This window comes from Passer domesticus, chromosome Z, assembly GCF_036417665.1.
Source record: "Passer domesticus isolate bPasDom1 chromosome Z, bPasDom1.hap1, whole genome shotgun sequence".
In the NCBI taxonomy this organism is placed as follows: domain Eukaryota; kingdom Metazoa; phylum Chordata; class Aves; order Passeriformes; family Passeridae; genus Passer; species Passer domesticus.
The window spans coordinates 58,144,358-58,161,147 of NC_087512.1; the positions used below are offsets into that span (position 1 = coordinate 58,144,358).

Below are 16,790 nucleotides of genomic sequence, written 5' to 3' on the forward strand. Positions count from 1 at the left end.
ACAATTATCTGTATTTAATGAGCACCACAGATACTGCCTTCCTGGCAAATGCTGCCTTCCTTGGTACAGCTCTGCAATGGAGAGAAAACACCTACAAGCTTTTTGTGTTATCAAGTTAAGAGAACACAGACTGAAAGCACTGTGTTAATCAAAATCTGGTAAAAATAATGGTAAAGCTGAAAGTAACTATTAATTTTGTAACAAAAATATTTTTTCTGTGAGTTTAGAATAACTGTGTTTTATATAGATGCAAACATCAGGAACTTACAGAGCTGGCAGAGATCGGAGGTATTTACAAAAGGCAGCAAGTCTGGACTTAATACGGTTTCCCAAAATGATAAATTCTTGCTGTGGGGTGACTTAGGTATGTTTTAAATCTTGCAACAGTTCTTTCTCTACAATGTCTAAGAAAAGTAACTTTTCTAGTGGGAGTGAAGAGAGGTGATAAATAACAGTGGATGGGAGAAGTAGTAACATGGAAGGAAAAAATCAGTGCAAGAAGAAAGCTGCATTTCTTTCATAACCAAACTCAAACCAAAAGCAGACAAACAGCACACAAATAAGAGGAAGCATAGTAACAATCTACCACATGAAGATAGGGGAAAAAGCCAAGAAAGCTGAGAATGCCTAAGGGACAACAGAAATAAGAAGGAAAATTTATAGCTGTCATTTAAGATGGAAATGAAACAAATAAACTGCTGGGATGCCAGGATGATTTTTTTTTGCCTTTTCTTTTGTATACATTTTATATAACCTTCATGTACACTCAGTATTCTTATATGCATACTTGTAATTCCTTAAGTCTGATAATTGCGTAGTCCTAGTATTTTGTTAGGCCAGAAGACCAAACACCCTAAAGGCCTTGTAGTAGGAGGCCAGAAAACCCTACACTATCTTGAGAAATAGAGGCCCCCTCTAGCACATATGTTGTAAACTAGAGATTTGGCCCATCCAGAATGGTATTCCTCGGATGGGGGAATACCATGCCATTCATCCAGGCCTTCCATTGGGGCATCCTTGTTAGATATGCTAATTTGTGAGGTCTATAAATTGTACATGCGGTCTATCGTATGTGTGCTTTGCCACCTTGGTGAAACAGAGCACCATAAGAATCCTTATTAAAATACCAAGGTAAAAACTCCTTATTCTCCTAACCATGTCTGTCTTTCAATTTTTTTCTGATCAGGAAGAGGCATTAGCTGGAATACTCTTGTTTGTTTTTCAAAATGGCAGGCCAGGATACAGGAAAAAAAGACTAGGGAATACTAAGACAAATTAAATGTATAGACATAATCAGAGGAAAGTCACTGGGTACCATGGAGTTGGTGGTTATATCTTAAAAGACATATATGTAAACTTACATATAAACTGAGAATTATTGAATATCCAGGTAAGAATCAGAGCTGCAAAGTTGTTGCAAAAGAACAAGTAAAGTTAATTGTGATTTGCATTAATAAGGCTGACTAACTAGTATATGAGAGGTTATTATCTTGGCAGGGGTAGCATAAGGGGTGGCATGAAAAGACCATGAACACAGTACTATTTTGTGTGAGCATACACAGGTTAAGTAACAGTTTTGTAAATCTGTAATTACAGATTCATGTAGGAGCATTTGCACCTGGTGGAGCAATTTGTGGGAAAGGATGACAAAGGTATGGGATGCAAAAAGAAATGGTAAGCATGTGCCTGGGCTGCCTGGCCCACTGTGTCTGCAGGAGGACACAGCTGGCACCTTTGGAGGTTGCTCCACTGAAAGCAACACTCCTCAGCTAAAAACTGTGGTCAATGGAGTTGAATTCAACAGCATTTAGAAAGTGAATTTTCACAGAAAGGTTGCCTTTTAAGATAACATGGTCTTTAGACAGAGCAAAACTTTTGTATTACCTTACTTTATATTTACTTTCAATTTTATATTATTTTTTTACTAGATGCCAGCAAAATTTTAAAATCTTTTACCACTAAAACTTTTTGAAAGCATTAAAAGCAATGCAGTTTAAAAAATGGCAATGCATAGTCTGTGTTAAAGTATTAGATTTGTGCCTTTAGTGTGGCAAACCAGCCACAGTGGTTCCAATCCAAAAGTTCCAAAATTCCAAGCATAAGAATAGAAATTGATTAAATAGCGGTTTATTTGTTGATCCTGGTGCTGTAGTTTTCCCAGGTTCTCACATGAAAAACAATACACACCACCTCATCCTGCAGTTTTACAGCATTAGTCCTACTTGTTCTGCAGTACACAATATAATCTCCAGCTTGGGCCTTGTGTTTTTTAGTAACACTCATTCCTCATAGGAATGTCTAGCATGATAACCACATCGCAGTTTCCTGTGGAAAACAAATCCCTGTCCAGAACAACTGTTTTCATTTTGTAAATTGCACCCCAAATTCCTTGATATATAACTCAGCTGATGTCCCTCCCCATGTCCCTTTTCCCAATACTGTGAGCTCATGCTGTCTGTGAAATGGCAGCAACAGCTTAATCCCACTTCATGAAGAAAGAGAAAATGGAAATCCAGAAAAGACGTTAGCGCTGAAGATTTTTGTATTTCACTCTTCTTGTCAGGCTGATACCAATATTTCACTCAAAGAAAAAACCAGACTATAGGACCAAATCTTGAAGGTTTGTCCTAGGCACAATATAAGCCAAATGAATGGGAAGCAAATGGACATTGCTGATGCTTGAAGACCAACCTAACCCCAACTGAGAGTCTGGATTCTTTTAGTTTCTGACAATGCACAAATTCTACACAGTATATATCTATATATCTATAGAAATGACAACTTCGGGAAATCATACAAATGTTGTACTTATTGAAAAGCTGCTTTAAAATCTGACAGCTGAAAGATATGTAAGAGGTTGGTTATCCAGAACAACTGAAAGTAGCTTGTAAAGCTCATAATTCAGAGAAAAAAGTCTTTATTTTCCTGTCTGCTTTACAAAGAGACATATGCTCCCATTTCATGAAGTGAAAAGCTGACCTTCCCTCAGACTCATCAGTGCTGCACCCCCTGGAATGCAAAACTCTCATCTCAACTCCAGAGTTATGTATAAAAAAACCCACCTTTTTAAAATATGGATTTAGATGGAACATGAATATTCCTCTTTAAGAGGGATTTTCTGGTCCATTTCACAGTCCACCAGGTAATAGCCTATTAAGAATGCAAGCAACAATAATTGTGCTGCATATTCTTTGAAAATTTGTCATAAAATCAGAATCAAACAAGCAACACCTTCAACATTTTCTCAGCCCTACCTAGACCAGACAGCACAGGACGGTGCCAGATGCTTACCCTATTGTCTGGAGGATATTTCCAGGCTTTCCTGTCCCACTGCACATACTCAGCTAAAATAAACATTTCAAAAATTGAGTACTCCCTATGGAACTACATTGAATCATGCATGTCTGCATATGACAGCAGAGGTCAGCTGAAGACCTTTTAAGTCCTTTGAGTTACACAGTGTGAACCTGGTGGATTGATGTGACCCTTGAAATCCAAGGCTTGCTTTTATTCCAGAAGTATACTGCCAAGGCTTTCACTCTTGTATTTTGGGCTTAACATTTCTACTGCAAAGTCCAGGGGATTGTGGATTCCAAAGGCAGCCTAAAACATCAGGCTGCATGGAGAAAGTAGAAGGCTAAGCTGCCTTCTGAGACATAAGCAGATCTCCCACTATAATTCTGTTCTTTCCTCTTAACCATAACTTTAAACCTCAGCATTGTTACACTTTCAGGAAGGGGTCCCACAGCTCAAATGCCTTGTAGACTTGTAGACAAATGTCAACACTGGCTCTTCTCAGCACCATGCCACACTTTACTTCTGCAACACAACTGATGGACTGAAGGGGTCTTTGGTACCACTTTGGGTTTAGGCTAAAGAAGGATGTCTACTCAAGGATTTTTTTTTTATACCTATGGAACTATTTGGGCAATTCTGGCATAATTCACCTGCATTTGTTGTACACATCTAAAGAAAATGCATGTATAACCAAATGTGATATTTCAAAAATTAAATTCAAGATGGTTACAAGATTACTAAGATTATTAAGTATACTCTTTCTTAGTGCTACTAAGATGAAACAAATAGGAGAGACCATGTAATGCCTTTAAATACATTTCTTATTACAAGAAGCAAACACAACCCCTTTCTAAGTGATTTCCTACTAGGAAGGGCAACAGTCAAGAAGGGCAACAGTCAAGAAGGGCGACAAATCCTTTGAATGTAAAACCCAGAATTTCCTCCACTTATCATGGTGTACAGCCAATCTTCCTCTAGAAATTATTCAAAAATTTAAATTCTGAAATACACAAAAATGAAAACACTCATATGAAAATCTCTAATGGCTCTTTGTGATTAAACTGCTGTTCCCATGAATAAGACACTACCTACATTTAGACTCAAAAAGTATTTATTCTGCTGCACCCAAAAGAAGGAGGGAATAAATGGCCTACTCAATAATTTCTAAAAGTAAACAATTTAGACTAGTAGAATGGTATGAAGCCTGGTTATTACATGCTCTTTGGAGATTTTGCAAGCTGATAAAGACTAGTATATATCACAAAAGTAGGAAAAAAGCACACTGGTAGACAATAAACATTTATTGATCTTTGGCTTTAGAAATTGTCTTATTTTGGATATGGGAAATACTATATAAAATAATGGGTTTTTAAAATTCTTTACAGTGCACAAGTGCAAGGCATGCAAAGTACATGTAAGGATACTAAAATACTCTAGGAACATTACTGCAGTAGACATTATATGTCCAGCATGGGTTAATGCTTTACAAAGGCAAGCAAGTTGGAGCCACTTGATAAACAGCAGATATCACAGTTTCTCTTAGATTTGCTGTGGTATTACCATGAGCAACTAATAGACATAAATTTTATTTTAATAATGTGTGCATTATAAAAGCAGAGTTAAACTGTAACATTTCAACAAAATGAATAGGGAATAAGAAAGTATAACTTTGCTTCAGTTTTGTGATATTTACTGCTGTTAAAGAAATTTAGGCATTTAAATGACAAACCAATTCTTATTATTTTCACATTAATATAAAACAAGCAAGGCAAAACTATCTTCTTAAATGCCCTACAGTAAAAAATGTAATGTAACTTCTTACAAATAGTGTAAGGAAATATTTAGCAAACTTATTGTACCAGTTTTTCCCAAACAGTGTACTATATACAGTATGGATTTCTATAGCCACTTTTTAGAGCTAAAAGCTCAACATGCTGTGACAAGCCTTCCTCAGAAGAAGGCTTCCTTTGGTAGATTTGAACCAGCAACACCATCTCAACTTACAAGCACTTCACATGCAGAATGTATAATTAACTCAGAAGCAGGGGCCTGTTGTTTCCTCACTTTTTTAATCTCCTTGCTGAACCAGTCAGGTTCTACCTTCAGCTCTTGCATTCCTGAAGGTAGACAAGCAGTTTTAAAGTAAGGGTGGTTTCACTACTGAATACTCTTAACAGAATTCTACAAAATTCTCCCAGGTGTAAGTTTTGGAAGCTTGGTGTCAGTCAGCAGTATCACAATTGGTACTCTTTGTGCTCCAAATCCATAAGGATTCAGCAACCTTCAGTGTTGCCTTTCTGAGCCCAAGCAGAACTACTTACCTGTCTGAAATCACCCATGTGCTATACGGTATAATTGACACCAAGGTGTTAATTAGCACCAAGGTATAATTAACACCAAAGTGTCGCTACAGAATTTTGTAAGTCAAACCATTCCAAATCTTGTAAATACTGGCCCTCAGTCATCAAGAAAAGAATGCAGAGGTGGCAGAGGGAGGGGGTATTAATTTAAACTAGGGGTGTTCAATTATCAGTCAGATATGGGCAAGATGGTTAGATTAACATTTAAGTAAGAGGAATGGAAAACATTTCTTCAAAATCTTATTTGTTTCCAATATGTAACAGCACAAAACCACATACGGACATTATATAAGTCAAAAAATGTATGAAAAAAATAATTTCATAGCAAACCCTATTTCAAGGGCTACCAGAATCACCCACAATTAGGTACTTTACAGTGTACAAAAAGAATATTACTGGAGATTGTTTATTAGCTGTAGTAGTTGTACCCAAGTATTACCTGCACCGCTAAAAAAAAAACCCAAAACAACCAAAAAGACACCCCAAAGTGAGCTTTTTCAACTTGTGCTGTGCTCTTCTGATCACAGATACTGACATTTAAAAGCATAGGAGCCTATTTGTTTTTAAACAGCAGCTAATGCAACACCAGATCCCTATAATGCAAACACCACTTAACACTATCCTCACTGTGAAGCACGATAGTCTTAGTATTTGTAAAGCTGTAACTATAAAAATAATATTTTAACAGTATTGTAGCAGTAAGAGAAGCTAAAATTTACATATATAACACCAGAGTCTTTTCCATTTGGCAAATACTGAAATGAAGGTAGGGGAATCTTTTTGTCTTAGGTCTTTATTCTAGAGTAGAAAGTATTATGTGCTTTTCACTTAAAGATAAAAATAAAAAAGACTATTAACTGAAGAACAACATTGAATTTATGTGTTCCCAGCAACAATGAAACAAGTAGAAGATTTAAAATAAAATATTTACAACTTGGAAGATATTCCCTGTGCAATTTGTAACATGTCTACCTTATGAGAAATTTTAGGCTGAAATTATTTAATAGCATCTTTGCATTAATATTTCCTCACATAAACGGGAAGACAGCTTTGAGTAACTTCTACTACAGAATTTTTTTCCACGTATATTCCTCCTAGAAAGCCTTACATACTGTTAACAATGGAACAAAGGAATGATCAAAGATAGGAAAAATAAAAACTGTTGGCACATCATGACATGGGTATGAACTGTAGTTATGAAACATGATTTTTGATGCCTTTTTCTTCATCCTATGTTTTTATGAAAAATACTGTGAATATGTATTCTGGAAGCTTAGAACACATACAGGAGGCAGAGTTACTATGAACAGAGGAATAGAGAATAAGTCTGACTTCAAGCACAGGAATTTTAAGCCAGGTTTTAAAAAATACATTGCAGTACAAGAAAAGAATAATGACTTACTACTAAGGAGTTTGTAAAAAGCTATTCAAAGTTCTTTTGAGACGTGTATTTTATACATAGCAGGATCATATGGATAGTATGTTGTTGAGAAAAAATGCTGCAAGTACAAATTCTAAGGATCTTGACTGATGTGTAATCACATGAAAAAATCTGGTATTTACAGGTGCATTTTGGACTTTGCTATAAAAATGCATACCTGTTAATACTTCAGCTTAAACATCAAGCTAAAAAAAAAAGTAAAAGTTTTTGACTTCTAGTTGCAGGCACTAATATTAATTTTAAAAAAATGAAAATATGATCCATGGTATTAGGATTAAAAATAATTTCCATTAAAAACACTATTGAAATCAAGGGTATAAAAATACATATACACTGGCATGCAAAACAACATGCAGTGCACTAGCAATCCACAGTGAGAGAGACTGGAAAAAGTTAAGTGCAGCATATACAGATGTCAGTAAAAGCAGCCTGGAAATGACATGCTGGCTTCATGATCTCACCTAGAGGAGGAAGACCTTTCAGTCTAGTACTCAGAGAGTACTACAGACACGCCATCTACTTCATCATATAGCACATGACTGTATGTGCTGCGCACAGGTCATAAAGCGTGGCAGGCCTTCCTAAAGGAGACACAAAAATCACTCTGAAGCATAGACAGACCAATCTGAATCAGCCTGCTTAGTGAGATCAGACATCTGGCTTCTAAGCATCTGTTGCCTCGATGCTCTTTAGAGTAGGTATCTGTGACATCAAAATATTGCTCTATTTACCATTTGGGATTTGGGCTGCAGATGTTAAAAATAACAGTCTTACTCACAATTCACATTTAATATTTGATTTAAGATACAAGTAACCTGCTGTTGCCTTCCTCCATTAAGATTTTGCTCAGGCGTACACAAGAGAACACACAGTTTTCTTTGGCCTCATACTTGTTCAATGTCTCCATTCTGTCTGGGCACTCAATTCTTTAACTAAAAGTATCTAGGAACTTGACAGTGACAAAATTAACTGTGGGGTTATGTGTGTGGGGTTAAGGTGTGGAGGGGCTGTGTTGAACAAATTAATGTGCAAAATGTGTCATGAGAAAAATAATGAAGCGTAGTATTTAAGAACTGATAAAAATTATCTCTGTGGAAAGTACAGCTGGTATTTGAGAATAAAGAGACATAAGGCCTTTTATCTTGGAGAATCTTCCAACAGCTTTAAGATCAGATGTGTTCAATTTCCTATTTGATATATCCAAAGTGCCTATTATCACTTAGATGTAGTTACTGTAATGAAGCACAGCACTTTGAATTGTTCCTTGGAAGTTAGCTGAAATTTCCATACTTGCTAACCACTATATAGACTGAGGTTATGCTGCCTAAATGTTGAGTTGATGTCTTGGTAGCATTTTTATTCTTAAGACAAATTTGACTTTACATCCAGGGAAGAACATATCTCTGTTTAAACACCCTGCAGTACTTGTGATCCAAATGAGGAGAAGAACTGCAACAGAAATTAACTTTCCCTAAGTATCCTCTGTACAAGGATATTCTCTTGTACTGATGCTACTATTTAATCCGTGGATCCTTTATGCGAGAGAATTCTGGAAGAGGGAAAGACTGCGCAGCTAACAAAACCTCAAAAACTGGTATAACCTACAGCTTGAGAAGGAATTAAGAGAGGACAAGAGCAGCCTGAGAATGTCACCTACCAAGTGAACAGGCTTTCTATAATTTATTCTCCTGTTCTTAATCAACTTCTCTTAGCTCAGAAATAGCCAAGTGTACGTCTGGACCTCCCTCAACTTGCTGGAAGACTTGGATTTTTCACTGCCTTAACCCTTTGTTGAAAGGGACCCACAAAATAAAAGTGAAGAGTTTAAACAAATGTTAACAAGTTTGTTCATGTTTCAGATGGAATTTTAAGTTATTTAAACTATTTAAAGGAACTAATCCTTCAAAAAAATAGACAAATTTAAACTAAACACAAGTCAAAATACAATCTTGAACAAATTTAGCCTACTTGCTTCTGAGAAGGGAACATATGGACAGCACTGTAGATCGGCAATGGAAGTCACATCACTAAGAAAGGAAGGGAGATCTGAATTTAAGAAGAAAGAAACAGACATGGATTCTTTGCCAAAGGAACATTTCCTTCTAAAATCTCTCAGAAACTAAGGGAGATCTCACTGTGGCTTCCAAGTACTTAAAGGGAGCTTATAAAAAAGAGGGAGAATTATTTTTTGCACAGGCAGGGAGTGATGGGACAAGGGGGAACACTTCTAAACTAGAAGAGGGGAGATTTAGATTAAGTGTTAGATGGAGACTCTTGCCTGTGAAGGTGGTGAGGCACTAGATAAAGTTACCCAGAGAAGCTATGGCTGCCCATCTCTGGAGGTGTTCAAAGCCATGTTTGATGGTGCTTGGAGCAACCTGGTCTGGTGAAAAGTGATCCATTCCAGATCAATTCCAGCCCTAACCATTCTACAATTTTTTATTAAGTAGTGGGCAAAAAGCAAGACAAAATGTTTAAGAAACCTGAGTAACACTTACCAACCTTTCAGTCACATTTTATTGCTTTTCCATTTCTGAAAGATGTTTTCCCCCCATCACCAGGTGCTGATAAAGATCTCCATGAAACATACAAATCATTTGCCAGCTGCAGGAACTTACTACAGAAGTAAGCAGATATTCCTTTGAACCTTACACAATATATATGGAAGTCAGGACTATCAGGTTGCTACTTTACTTTAAAACACATTTTGGATCGTATCACATACTTGTCAGAAGCACTGATCACAACCTTAGCAATATGGTCCCTCTGGTTTCACTGTCACCATGTTTCAAAGGCTTTTATTACCACATTTAAATTTTTCATAAGCCTTCATTTAATCATGTCAGGATTAAATGGATCCACAGAAAGACCATCTCCCACTCACTGCTGACCAGAAGGTTAACCATTCAATTCTGCAGAACAATGGACTGTAGAACAATTGAACAGCACAGTGGCTACAAGCACTGAACTTCATGTTTATAACACTAGGTACATATTTTTCACTGTGATCAGTGTGATGTCTGAACAATAAGTCAGCATAACTTCTTAGCAAAAGCTTTGTGAAGTTCAGCTACATGATCCTTATTACTTTTGCTGAATGCATTATTATATAACTACAGTTCACTTTTACTTATAAGCTTTCAGAATGACTAATTCAGCAAAAACTGTTGCTTAACATTATTTTGAAGTATTCTGAAGTATCCAAAATTTAATCCTTCAGATTTCAACAACAGGTTACATCTCCTATATAGTGAGCTTCATCAGGTAAGTTCACTATCAGAGGCAAACTCTTTTGCATTGTTTTATTTTTCAGACCAAAGATTGGCATTGAACACCCTAACTCTAACTTAAAAGCTGGCCTTACTAATTCTTTAGCAATGATGTATCTTGTAGTAACGATGTATCTTGAACTAATATGAAAGTGGGTGCAGTATTGTTGGACTGTCATATTTTGTCATTCAATTATTCATCTGAAAAATATTTCCAAGGAATGCCTGAAATTTGAAACTATGAGGTCAAATATTATTCTCTAAGCCAACGCACGGTTAAGCTATTGTCCCTATTAGTTACAAAAAGTTGGTGTGAAAACAACAAAGCTTGCTTGAAATAGTGCAATGAAACTAGCAGCATCACGCAAGGTGTTCTCACACATCCCAAACACATGCAGTAGGTACTAGGCTGGTGTACACATATCTTTTCCCAATAAATGCAACTTAATAAACTAATAATTAACTTAAAAGGCTTTCAACACAGCAAGGTAGTTTATCACCAGCTTAAAAATCTTGATTTTCTGCATTCATTGAGTTTGTTCTCCCATATGGTAGGTTTGCTACGTATTAAAAATTTAGTTAAGCTTTTCCATTTATAAATGCTTACGCCAAAGCTGTACACAAATTCAAGAGAAAAAGAACAGTAACATAAAACCAGCTAGTATTAGCTAAAAAACCCACTGACCTCTGTGAAGTTTAATAATAACTGTTTAAAAAAGCTACTGCATATAAATCCCCATTCCTGTTTTGCAAATACACAAAACACCTGAAAAACTGTAAATAATTTTATGAGTGGAATCTATCAATCCAGTTAAGCAAAAATTGTAAAGTTAATACTTTGATCTTTTTCTTATTACACAGCTGTTTTATTACACAGAAAATCTATGTAGCCAAGATATAGTAATTATCATTATGTGGTCAAGTTAGCACAGATTAAAGCGGCAAAGATGATGATTTGACAGAACAGAAATTTTAAGATTAACAGTTTAAGCAGATCTTTACTTCCAAGACAGTGTAAAATCTTTAGTATAGCTAAGTACCTCTAAAGAGGCACAAAAACCAAATAGCCCTTTCAACTAAACTAAAAAAAAAAAAAAAGAAAAAGAAGAAAAAAAAAGGAAAAAATTAAGTTTAATTTCAAAAGGCAATCTTGAAATTATTAGATACACATACACCCCTCTCCCACAGCACTGTAAGATACATTCAGGAATTTAAAATAAAGATTCCATATTTCATACCTTCATATATATTATATATTTGATATATAATATATATGTACATTACACATATACATACAATATCAGTCAGCAGGATTAAACTATTTTGTTTTGAAATGTTTGACTGGTGTCACTAATTATTTTCTATTCTTTTGTAAATTCAGTGGAATTTATCTACGACCTCAAAAGAAGAAATTTAAAAGATCCAGACGCAATGTGTGGATCAATACTAGCACCAATACAGATGGCCATTACTTTAAAATTACTGCAGGTACTGAAATAATATATTTGCTATAACTCTCTTCTTACTGCACAAGCACTCCTGCAAAATATGCAGGCAGCAATACCTGTCACGTACACACATCTGCTCCTGTTAAATTTAAATTTTATACAACTTTTCTTACTGTAATATACAGTATCTCTTTTGTCCTGTTGGATTTTTTAATTTTCCAAGGAGAAAAGTGATCAACAGCTGTCCAACAGAATTTTTTTTAAATCCCCTCTCTCTCCTTTCACTTGTATGGCTCAGTTTCAAGACTTAATCAATAGGCAGCTTAATCAATAGCCACCATCACTATGTCCAGTACCCTTAGAATGCAGTTCAGCTAGTGGCTGTTGATGCTTAAAAAACAAATTTTTGAGTTTGGCTTGCTGTTTGTGGAAACCAAGGTACTCAGAGGTCACATCTTTTCAGCATCCTTACCACCATCTACAACACAATAATGTCAGTCAGTCCCAGCACTATAACTGAATTAGTTACCTACCATTTGGGTAACTAAAATAACAAGCCCAGTTGCAATTTTAAACATTTTAAGATTATTCACCCTGAGAACATCAAGGAAGTCTTTAAAAATAATTATTACATGTTTTCTCTTCACATATATAGTTTTCTTTTCTCTTCATCTCCTCTTGGGTACCTCGGTTTGTATCTAGAATCTGACCTCACACTTGCTCTGTCAGTTGGCTTGCTCATGCCACAGTCAGGTACTGGTGATAGAAGAGACCAAAAAGGCTTGTAGAAAAAAGGCAAGCAGCAATCCACCAAATGAGGAAAGACAGGAGTCCCCGGAACAGGAGAGGAGTGAAAATACTCTTTAGGCTTCCCAGAGCCATTGTTATTTGTACTACAGCTACTTTCATCTTTCCATCAGCAGGTGGAGACTCAGAATAAACAGAATTGGGAAGCAGGCTGTTTTCTACTGAAGAGTCAGAATTCAATCCTGGGTAGATGCCCCAAGAATAATTACCTGTTAAAAATAAACAAGTAACAGATTTTTGTAGAATTAAATTCAAGTTCTGTTAATTCAATCACTCTACAGTCTTTGAAATATTTTTAATACACACACAAAAAATGTGAAGTTTTTATAACTTAGTAAATGCAAACTATATTCATCTGCATGACATCCTGGTCATTCCAGGAAGTAGAATTAATCAATCCTACTTCATCCTGGGGTAGGATTCGTCTTGTATTTTTACATCCTAACATCTACATGTGATATAGCTACCATGAAACCTCTGTATGTCCTGGGTATGATTGACCTTACCAGATGGACATCACTACTCCAAGGCAGGATGAATCACAACCTACTAAAGCCTATCTCTAACCACTGCCTTTTTGCAAAGAAAATGACACAACTGCATGGCAGGCTATGAAAGACATGTCTCACAGGAAGGACAGAAAAGAAAGAAGGAAATGGAGAAGGAGAAGAAAAGGAAAATAGGAAGAGTAAAGAGGAAGAGTAAAGAGGAAGAGGAAACCCAAACCAGAGCTACTTCAGATCTCCCAGTAACTACACGAACCCCCAATCTCACAATTTCCTACTAATGATAAAAAAGCTGAAAAATTCCTTTGTAAGATGCTCATGAAGTTAAATCAATCATACTTTATATAATTCACTTTTAAAATACTTCTAAAAAGACAAATATTTCAACAGAAGTAAACAGTTTAATTGGTTGCATGACATAATTTCTCAGAAATAAATAAAACAAATTAGCATGCAATTGGAAGATGTCAAACACAGCAACAGAAATAACTACATAAAAGCCACATATGAATGTTTTAAAGTACAAGAAACTACTAGGTATTTTTGTATTGCAAATACCCATGAATTCTAATTCTCTTCAGTCAGGCAAAAATAAAAAAGCCCTGTGTAGAACAGAATAAACTACCATTGGTCCAATTTTGCCTACCTAGTGTTTTCAAGAGCAGAGTTGTGTGAAGCAGCATTACCAATGGTGCAACATACTGCAGTGCAATTACACAGAGATAATAGAATACCCGAGCCACCTAGAAAAAAGAAGGAGTATAAGTTCATGATCCCTGGTTGATCAAGGCAGACCTTTATGAAAATGTCTAGAAAAAAAAAAATTATTAAAAAAAATCCAGTACTTATGCATTAAAGTTGTTTTAAGAATTTTCTAGTAATTCTTGGCATGCGACATATTGCCCTTGGAAGACCTAATGAAGAAATCCCCATAATGAATTCTAGTTTCAGGACATTTACAAATCTGAGAAGAACGGCTGAAATAATATAATTAAAAAACATCAATTCTGTTAAAAAAAGAGAATCAATTTTGCTTCTGCAAACTGTATGCCATCATTCAATGATTCCTACTTTAATACACCAGAAACAAAAATAAATATATATGTTTAATTTTTCAAGTTCCAAGTAATTTACAAACTAAATCCTATTTCAAAAATGAAGTAGTAGTCGCAGTACAAAGCCCCATAAAAAGTACATGAAAGCTTGGTTAATATTAGTGTCCTTTTTCAACAGTGAGATATTTTTAAGATTTCCAACTGGAAAACACTTGTATTTTAAAACAATGATAAGCTGAGTTTTCATTAGATCAATAACAGCATTTAATTGGTCTTTATTTCAGTCATACACTATGGTTCATCGAAGTCCATTCAGATATATCCCTCCCCCTGCTCTCCCACAGGTTCCATTTTTCTCAAGACTGTAACATTACATACAAGCTATTGACCTAAAAGATTAAACCAAATAAAGATGGAAAAAAGTAATAAATTCAACAGCAAGCAAGCAGTGAAATAGAACTACCCATGTTTTATAAAAGAACAGAATGCAAGTTGGCAAAAATTATGAAGACAGACATGACAGTTTTGGGAACACCTTTCAAGTCTCAAAGGGCTTCTTAATGAGCATGCATAAAAAAACTAACACGGGAAAAAGCGCGAGACAAAATTTGTCAAAAAACTGATGTAATACAACAAAAATAACCAATTAAAAAGTAATGATCACTGTAGAATGACAGACAGGAAAGAATTCACTTGCAGAAGTTCCTAAAAAAGGTAAAGCAGATATGATCAGTAAAACAAGACAAGACTACATCTAATGACTATGGCCTTCTCAAAGAGAATGTATGAAGATTCATACATTCCATTTCACTGGAGACATGGATATAAGAAATGCCACATGGAGAAGACATAAGTGTTTTACAGATAGGAATAAAATTCCCAGTATTAAAATGGCACAGCAACTGGCACAGTTCCATCCTAACCAGCTGCTACTACATGTACTTCCTAATTATTTTTTCTGGAGCAAATTTCTAGCCACTTTGTAAATAACTACGGCACCTTCAGACTATGACATTCAGACACTTAGTGTAATAATGACAATCCTAGAAGAGGAGTCTCTGTCTTACGGCATGCTTCAAATATTCCTCCTGCAAAAGACCCCAGCTCAGCAGGATCATTAGACAGCACTATCATACAGCACTACAAATTTGAGTTTATTTTGCAGACAATATACAACAGCCATTCTACCCCACCCATTTGTTCAAGGTATGCTTTACTGCTTTTCTTTAAAAAAAAAATCCTCAAAAATTTCGCCTTGTCCACAATGTGATAGGCAATTTTTAATTAGGCTGGTGAACTTCTAAGTGGTCTGACAGACTTAAACATATGTAATTTAATTCCAAAATATAACCACCTCGTCTTAAATTTTCCCTCAATTTAAAAATCACAGCTGGTAACGGTATGTTACCATTCTACAAAAATTCAATTTTTTCTTTCCTATGCTGTAGTTACAGATCACCACTCATTGGAAGGGATCTTTTATAACAACCAAGGACAAACAACTTTTATAACAACTTCTTTTTAACAACCAAGGATCTTTATAACAACCAAGGACAAACTATCTGCGTAACACAGATGATACATCTCTCCATATTTTGGTTTGCAGAACTTCTCTGTAATGATTCTATTTTATAGGAGATATAGTCTAGAAAGCTTCATTCAGATTTGAGCTCTGCTGCCACAGAAGACAACAAATTGGAAAAAAATCATTTGCACAGTCGAAATAGTACAAATATATAATTTCAGTGCCACCATACTTACCATTTTCTGTAAATCAACCATACTTATTCTACCAGCTTCCTTTTTCATCTGATCCACACTTTTCTGGGCTAAATTCAGATAGGCCTGTAAATGATGACGCATCATAGCCAACCGTAAAACACACAATAGGATTATAATCCACAATCTGACGGTATCAAATGTATCTTCTGACATTCTGTGGATAATAAAAAAAGGGTAATGCTATTTTCCAAAAACCACCTACTGCTACAGTTATTTATTTGTATCATCTGTAAAGTAATCTTGAGGCAAATTGTCAAAAGCAGTTAACACACAAACTACAGTTATGAACTTCACATGCAAGTAATATTTACTTTTGCCTTCTATTTCTCTTTCCTACTACTTCTCAGTAGCCCTACAGCATAGATCCAAATTAGTATTCATTTGTCTGTAAACAAAAGCAGCTCTTAACTGCCTAAATTCTGAGTAATGAAGGCAGGACACTAAAAATGAAGATTGCTCAGATGATTACAGGTTTTCAGACACACAGGAGTGGACAGTAAATAGTAAAGTAGTAAAAACAGTAAAAGTAGTAAAAAATAGTAGAAGTAGTAAAAATAGTAAATAGTACCCATTTACTAGATTGTAAATGGGTACTTCAGCTGCCTGAGATACCCAGTAATAGCTCAACACATTTTAAGACGAACTGAGGAATAGAAAATATACAAAATATGTATATCTGTTGTGTTTTATGTAATAGCTCAATGGTCACAGGATCACTTTAGAAGCTTATCTCACCTCTAAAAAGCAAGAAATGTATCTCTTTCAAGTCTATTTTGAATTAGCAAGGATAATTGTGACAACGACAATCAACTATTTCAGATACCA

The 16,790-nt window shown here is 35.5% G+C and overlaps 1 protein-coding gene across 9 annotated transcripts in view; it reads right to left on the reverse strand.

The window, feature by feature from the left end:
* Positions 1-1,165: 1,165 nt before the first annotated feature.
* TMEM161B (transmembrane protein 161B) overlaps positions 1,166-16,790 on the reverse strand; it is a 64,892-nt gene continuing 49,267 nt past the window's right edge. For all 9 annotated transcript variants that reach the window (XM_064405041.1, XM_064405039.1, XM_064405038.1 and 6 more), the window contains 3 exons: positions 15,945-16,119; positions 13,775-13,871; positions 1,166-12,831 (listed from right to left, as the gene is read on the reverse strand). In XM_064405041.1, coding sequence (XP_064261111.1) covers positions 12,554-12,831; positions 13,775-13,871; positions 15,945-16,119 — 550 coding nt within the window. In that variant the 3' untranslated portion in view covers positions 1,166-12,553. The remainder of the gene's footprint in view (positions 12,832-13,774; positions 13,872-15,944; positions 16,120-16,790) is intronic.